This window comes from Lolium rigidum, chromosome 5 (genome assembly GCF_022539505.1).
Source record: "Lolium rigidum isolate FL_2022 chromosome 5, APGP_CSIRO_Lrig_0.1, whole genome shotgun sequence".
In the NCBI taxonomy this organism is placed as follows: Eukaryota; Viridiplantae; Streptophyta; class Magnoliopsida; order Poales; family Poaceae; genus Lolium; species Lolium rigidum.
In genome coordinates, this window is record NC_061512.1 from 103,029,136 (window position 1) to 103,036,929 (window position 7,794).

Genomic DNA, 7,794 nt, shown 5'->3' on the forward strand with positions numbered 1-7,794 from the left:
CAATGCAACCGCAAGTACTTCAGATTTCCTTTATTGCTTATCCGATCTTCATGGTCGATGATTTAAAACACTGTAATTTCATGGAGGATACAACAGCAAAGAGCATAGTGAACTACACTTCATACTGGTGCTAAGCAAGCTAGCGAATCAAACAAATATTTTATCATAAAGAAAGGATCCTTGCCTTTTTTTTTACTAGGAATGACTTCTGGTGCTCAATGAAATAGTTAATTGGAATACATTATCATAGCTCTTCATTGGTATATAGAGCGTCATCATTCTGTGGACTAACAAATACGTGTGAGTGGTTACTGGCTATATCAGCTCCAAGGCACGAGGCTTAGTTAACATGGAGCACTACTGTCATATGGAACACCTCTATGTCATTATCACAAGTACCTTCCTTAGTCTGCTATCATGCGTACACACAAGGATAGTAGTGTTTTTTTGTATACTCTCAAGTTTCATGCTACACTACATCAATTTCGGCACATGATTGCATAGGAGCTAACTTGACTACAGTTTTAGAGCAAACAAACATACCATTCGTAGACCCGTATGTTAGTACTACAGATAATTAGCCATTTCAGTCGACCCTACGTCTGCAGCACCAAATTTTCCCAGTGGAAGGTAATGTCTCTACCTATTCAGATTGTTTATGTTTTCAGCTCCATATATTATCTGTTTTGCTTCGGTGGTAGTTTTTTCTCTATTGCCAGTTCATGCCTATGGTGAAAACAATAATGAAAAAAAATAGTTGTCTCATTTTGAGTTCAGGATTAATTTAAACATGTATCAAAACTTAATTAGTGTACCCATTGTTTTCCACCAAATTTTCCATTAATCGCCACTATGCTGGCGCGGCGTGCCGCCGCGCCAATCTTTGCTAGTATGCATAAGCAACCGACGGTGTGTATGAATGTGAGGATGAGGAGCAGCTAGCGAGCGATGGCAGCGAGCAGCTATTAGCAATTGATCGGTGATCACCGATCGATCATTATGGGCAGCAGCGATGGACTGAAGCGATGGGGTTTCGGCCGATGAATTTCTGTTTGCGGTTCGTCATTAGTTTAGGCATTGGAAAATTTACTTTCTGGGGCAAGTAGTAATTTTCTATATCAGCTATATTTTAAGACAAAATTGGTGTCAACACATTAAGATACATTACAGCTGAAATTAAAATACGGTTTATCACTACAACGGAATTTAAGATACAACGACAAACTCAAACTGAAATTAAGATACATAGCCAGTACGAAACATCACACTACTTTCCCTGTGTCCACCGTGGCTATTTTCTGGACTTGTCACCGCGTTCTTCCGCCTCTTGCGCCTCAGCAGCTCTTTCCCTTAGTCTCTTCCTTTCCGCTTCACGAGCCTCCATGCACACCTCTTCCTCTGCAAACCTACGTGCAGCCTCATCATCCACCCTCTTCTGATTCATCTCGTGATTTCGAGCTTGTTCCGCCCTTAATTTCTGGATCTGCCTCTCTCGCTCTGCTTTAGCATTAGCACGAGCCTTTTCCTGATGCTCCTCCTCAAAGAAGGTTGCCCACGCACGCCGGTGTTTCTCCTCAACCTCCTGGCGCGCCCAATCCGGCTGCTCCATGTCTATCCAGTGAAACCATCTGCATAGGGGCGGTGGAGACTGCAACACAAACAGTAACATTAAACCACATTCATAAATAAAATTATGCCTAAATAAAATTAGGTCAAAACATACCGGTGACCTGGTGGACGACGAAGCTGAACTTCGGGGTGGATCATACTCATAGTTCGCACACATGAAAAATTTCATGCCAAACTGATCAAAGAAATTCTCCACCTGCTTAACCTTTGCAAGACGGGTCACACTTTTGGAATTTTTTGAAATCACACGCTATTTCTGGAATTAAATAAATAATTCGTATTATTTAAAAAAATCGCTACAAACTTATGTATAAACAGGAAAAAAAAACAATGAATCGATACCTACATACTCTCTCTATTTTTATGTACTACGAGTGTTTTAGGTTTAGTTGAAGTGAAACTTAACTAAAAATATAAGAAAAAAATACCAACAACCATAATAACAAATATATATAAATCTAAAAATATAGTTTATAATAATTCTAATGCTATAAATTTACATCATATATATCGATATTTTTCCCAAATATCTGGTCAAATTTTACAGAGAGTTTGATTTTGACTAAGCTAAAAACCAAACAGTGTGAAGAGAGTATGTTAGGTCACGTTATTTTTTGCCCCCAAGACCAAGAGTATTGGCATCCCCGCCGCACGCCCGCACTCACTGGGCCTTCTCGACGTGCCCTGCACCATCGTCCTCGCCGTCCGCGCAGCAACGGCCGGCCTCTCTCGCCGTCCGCCGCAGCAACGACCGGCCTCCCTCGTCGCCGCCCCAACCCCTATCCGCCGTCGCGTGCGAAGATGCTCGACATCAACCTCTTCCGCAAGGAGAAGGGCGGCGACCCTGAGCTTGTCCGCAACTCGCAGCGCAGCCGCTTCGAGTCCGTCGAGCTCGTCGACGAGGTCATCGTCCTCGACGAGGCGTGGCGACAGAGTAAGAACTCCTCTCGCGACCTCCCCAAAACCCTCCGGATCCGCCTCCGCGGCCCCTGACTCCCAGGATTGGTTATCGCCGCAGGGCAGTTCGAGCTCGACAAGATCCGCCAGGAGCTCAACAAGACCAGCAAAGAGATCGGCAAGCTCAAGGCCGTAAGTTCGCCTAGATTTGATTTGATTTAGCCCTGCGTCTTCCGGGAGCTCTGGATTTGTATGTGACGGTGGGCATTTCGCTTTGCAGAAAAAGCAGGATGCGACGGAGCTGATACAGAGCACAGAAGAGATTAAGGGCAGGTTGGCCGCCAAGGAAACGGAGGTACAGGAGGCCAAGACCACACTCGATGCCAAGCTCGTCACCATTGGCAACATCGTCCACGAATCTGTTCCCGTCAGCAAAGATGAGGTATGCTGAAAGTGCAAATCGTTGCAGTTCGTGTAGATAAACCAACGGAATATTGGTTTGATTGGTAACTTTGTGAAAGATATGAGTACTTGTAGTATTTCTTTTTTGAAACTACTAGCGCCAATTTAACCTGGTCTCACTCTCCTGTTTCTGCTGCCACCGTTTGTACTGCAGTTTAGGATTCTATAGTAATACAAGAAACACCACTACTTTATGTCTTTGTTACTCGTCAGGGGTTTAGTTCATATTTAAGTTAATTTGAACTAAAACCCCTGACACTTATTATAGATCCGAGGGAGTAGGTTGAATTTGCCTGTATGCTTATTCTGGATGGTTAATTCACTAAGCCCAGTGATACAAATGTAAACTGTGCTGGTGAGCTTTGCTTCACAGAACAAATATGAAGGAACCTCAAGTGATCTAATACTTCCTTCTCACAGGCAAACAATGCTATTGTGCGGACATGGGGAGAGAGGAGACTAGAGGGGAACTTGAAGAATCACGTGGATCTTTGCATAATGCTTGACATTGTAGCTCTGGAGAAGGGTATATGCTCAAAACCAATCCTCCGTTGGTTGAATAAGATTTTCCATAATGCTTGGTTCAAGTTTGATTTAAAGTTGAAATGCATTTTCCTATGCCTGTCGACTATTGTCATAATAAATTGCTTCTTTTGGTGTGCTGGTTGTCATTCTAGAATGGCCTTCTGTGATTTTGTTCTGCCTCTCTGTAACACAAGAACTTTTGTTCAGAACTTAGAGAGAATAGCAACCTACAAATATAGGTTGTCTTTAATGGACTTTTAATAATCAGCGCGTTTCTAATTTTTTATCGGCGTATACGCACAATGCTGGGGCATGCTTTGCTTCAGTAGCTGTTTTGGCAATTTGTCTTATGTTTGACACTTGGACTATACAGAGTAGTATTCTATGTATTTGGTTGAAATTTCTGGTTTCAACAGAGCCTTTGTATCAGCAACTAAAATTTCTGATTTCAGCTAGCTCTGTTGAGTTTTTTGTATTAGCAAGTTGGCTTGAGTGCCTGGTGTTGCACAATCTGTTATCCATATGCTGGTTTGTTCTCAGCATCTGGTAGGTCAGATCTTGTTTGCTCTATTATCTTATCTTTCCTCCTATAAATATTGTAGTTGGTGGTGATAGCCTGTCTACTAACCATTATTAGCTCGTACAAATTGTTGGAAGTAGGATGCAATTTATCATTCCAACACAAATAACCAATTGCAGAAGAATTTTGTTGCCCTAAAGTCTTTGACCTTGTGTATATGAGTATGAGACTTGAGACAGTAGTGTTGACAGGCCGTAGGGCAAGCTCCCAGATTGACAGACAGTTGTTAGGCCACTGGGAGCTTTGCCACCCCCTGCATCATGGTTATTTCCATGTTTTTTGCGTTGTTTTTTCCACCTCCAGGCGAGCTTTGTTTCCATAGATCTGTAGCAGCACTTGGATATTTAGCTAGTCATAATAGGATTTATGTTATTAGATCCATAGCAGCACTTGGATATTTAGCTAGTCATAAGAAAAAAAACTCACTTGCAGTTCAAGCAAGCTGTTTACATTGACAAATCTACATGTATAGTTGTATACTCCCGCTGTCTCCAATATGTGGCCTATAAATGTAGTACTCCCTCCAGCCATAAATACTTGTCGCATATTTAGGAAAAATGTGGACTAACATCTGTCTAGATTCATTGAACCTGCGACAAGTATTTAGGGCCAGAGCGAGTAAAGAAGTCAAGGATTTGTTAATGACCAAGTATATAACTATATATACATGAACACGAAAAATTACGATACCAAAATCAATATCAATAGATCCACCGTAAGATATATTTTCATGATGTATTTACTCAATATTTTAGTTATTGATATTCCCTTCTATATATTTGTTCAAACCTGGAAATCATTGATTTTTTTATTAAATTTATACGCCATGTATTTAGGGACGGAGGGTGTAGAAGGCAAGGTTAAGAGCTGGAGGAAAGATACACCTGCTTAAAATCTACATTTTCTATACTATTGCCGTGTTTGTTTGTTCCTATATATCCTAACGAGTACTGCTTTTTATTAATCTACAGTCTCTGCTGACCCTGGTTTTTCTTCCTTTTCCTTGGTATAATTGATAGAGGACCGTACTGCATTTTCTTCCCTGTTGCAGTCATCTCATAGATCCTTAAGAAAGTTGGTAAATCACCTTGTTACATATATGTGATGGGATTGATAGATTGTCCTTGAATTCCTCTGTATGTTGTATGGAATGCTAGATCATCAAATTTACCACCAGAATAGTGGCAACCTTTTTATGTTTGCATGTATATTTAAACTTAGTAACCTTCTGTTTTCCCCCATGATAGCACAAGCTCCCTAGAGTTGTTTGATATGTGGAACCCATGGTTATTTCCGTATTCTGTTGCTCTACTAATTTTAAGGTACCCTCATACTTCATTGCCCACTCAATGTTTGCAGGTGCTGATGTAGCTGGTGGAAGAGGTTACTTCTTGAAGGGCGACGGTGTCCTCCTGAACCAGGCGTTGATAAATTTTGGGCTAGCATTCCTAAGAGGACGAAACTTCACACCAATGCAAACTCCGTTTTTCATGAGAAAGGAAATTATGGGAAAATGCGCCCAGTTGGCCCAATTTGACGAGGAGCTCTACAAGGTAAGTCCAAAGAGACCCCCTTCTTGCATATTGTGATGTTGAGCAACTGTACTTTCATTTGTTTGCTTATTGGAATATTAGGCCATGTTCCAATGCTTTCTCAGGGCATGGTAACATATTCTCTTGTTGTCAGTTTGCCATTGTGTGTTCACAGCTCTTCAGTAAGCATTACCCAGTTTCGTTAAATTAGCATTCTGGTATACAGACCAGTAATTGTTCTCCGATTAAGGTGTTTATATTATGATTACTGTTATTACACTGGTTCCTGACGATCTGTTTTTATTTGAACTAATGACATTCACCAGTATTATTTGTTGTAACAAATTTACATGTCATAATATGCTCATGACCATTAGTTTCATTTGGCAGGTAACAGGTGACGGTGAGGATAAGTATCTCATAGCTACATCTGAGCAACCGCTATGTGCTTATCATCTAGGTGATCGAATTTATCCTGGTGATTTACCGATTAGGTGAGCAATGCATAACTTTAGGTAGCTTGTTTTTAGAGTATGCACTAGTAAGCTGATAAGAAACTTTGCCCATTTAGATATTCTGGGTTTTCCACCTGCTTCCGGAAAGAAGCTGGTTCACATGGGAGGGACACAGCCGGCATCTTCAGAGTCCACCAGTTTGAAAAGATCGAACAGTTCTGTGTCACAAGTCCAAACGACAATGAATCCTGGGAAATGCATGAGGAGATGATAAAAAATTCAGAAGATTTTTATAAGGAGGTACCTATCCAAAGCTTTGCAAACGTTTAACACCATGTTTATATGCTTGACCATGTGTTCCTTACATGTCTAAACATTTGTATAAATGTATCTTACAGATTGGCCTACCATATCAAGTAGTTTCGATTGTCTCTGGTGCTCTTAATGATGCTGCAGCTAAAAAGTATGATTTGGAAGCATGGTTCCCTGCATCAAAAACCTTCAGAGAATTGGTGTCCTGTTCAAATTGTACAGATTATCAAGCAAGGAGACTTGGAATAGGCTATGGCCAGAAAAAGGTTTGTTTCTAATGGATACTGGTAGATTACATCACTCTGGTTTACTTATGCCTAATGTCGATCAAAGTCTGATCAGTTACCACCACTTATGTTTGTACAAATCGCAGAATGACGAGCAATCCAAGCAGTTTGTTCACATGTTGAATTCTACCCTGACTGCAACTGAGAGGACCCTTTGCTGTATTCTGGAGAACTATCAGAAGGAGGATGGTGTTGAAGTGCCAAAGGTATTGCAACCATTGATGGGTGGAATAGATTTCCTTCCTTTCAAGCGGCCTCTTGATAACAAACAGGCTAGTGACGCCAAACCCAATAAGTCTAAACCTAAGGTATGTTTCTCCCTCTGCTTTTCCAGTTTCCCAAGACAACATGTTAAATCAACCATTTGAGTGTTATATTTCGTTCTCAGGGAAATGCAGCTTGAGCTGTAAGAGGGGTGAACCGAAACTTATTTGCATCGGGGAGATAATGATGCGTCCTTTTATTAATTTGTGGGGCGTTGTTTGTAGCATGATCGTGATGTTAAAGTTTTGGGTACCCCATTTTTGGATGTTTTGGTTACAAATATTGCAATCCAGGATATTTGCACACAAGTTAGGGCAAAGTATATTACTCCTTCGATCCGCAAAAGTGTCGGAGCTTTAATTCAAATTTGGACTAAATTGAACTAAAGCCCCTATAAGTATTATGGATCGGGGTGAGTAGTATTGTTTTTCATGACTTGTATTGAACTAATTAATCGTTCTTAGAGAGCTCTACTATCGTAGTGTCAAGTGTTGAGAACTTAATTTGTTTGTTGTCTGTCATGGTTGGTGTTATCAGGCTGATGTGTATAACTCACTTATACTTGAATAGCATTTGGGTACCAAAGAGAGATAAAAATGCTAAAATCACCACACCAACCATCAAACCCAGATGTTCTGTTTAAGAGAACGTAGTCATTACAAATTGTTCCCTGGAGAAACCCCAGGGGCACACCACGCCACGCCGACATACAACCAAACTCACTAGAACGAGCTAAAACATGCGCTGTAGAGTTGTGCGTGACCTACATGATGAAAGGAACAACTGGAGAAGCGATTTGCCAACATCTTATATCATGGATTATTGACCCAAACAGAGATCGGTCCCTTTCA

The 7,794-nt window shown here is 40.9% G+C and overlaps 1 protein-coding gene across 1 annotated transcript; it reads left to right on the top strand.

The window, feature by feature from the left end:
- The first annotated feature begins 2,415 nt into the window (after nucleotides 1-2,415).
- On the top strand, nucleotides 2,416-7,446 carry LOC124654149 (serine--tRNA ligase-like). Its single transcript, XM_047193180.1, has 10 exons — nucleotides 2,416-2,563; nucleotides 2,648-2,718; nucleotides 2,807-2,968; nucleotides 3,409-3,514; nucleotides 5,453-5,646; nucleotides 6,016-6,119; nucleotides 6,197-6,380; nucleotides 6,479-6,658; nucleotides 6,766-6,987; nucleotides 7,068-7,446. Exons 1-10 carry the CDS (start codon nucleotides 2,431-2,433, stop codon nucleotides 7,080-7,082), a joined length of 1,371 nt encoding a protein of 456 aa, XP_047049136.1. The 5' UTR covers nucleotides 2,416-2,430; the 3' UTR covers nucleotides 7,083-7,446.
- Nucleotides 7,447-7,794: the final 348 nt, after the last annotated feature.

Bases quoted from the DNA above. Each gene is read 5' to 3' on its own strand.
- LOC124654149 (XM_047193180.1), top strand. From the start codon at position 2,431: ATGCTCGACATCAACCTCTTCCGCAAGGAGAAGGGCGGCGACCCTGAG. The intron at 2,719-2,806 runs GTAAGTTCGCCT...TTCGCTTTGCAG, and splicing joins AGATCGGCAAGCTCAAGGCC to AAAAAGCAGGATGCGACGGA. The intron at 5,647-6,015 runs GTAAGTCCAAAG...TTCATTTGGCAG, and splicing joins TTGACGAGGAGCTCTACAAG to GTAACAGGTGACGGTGAGGA.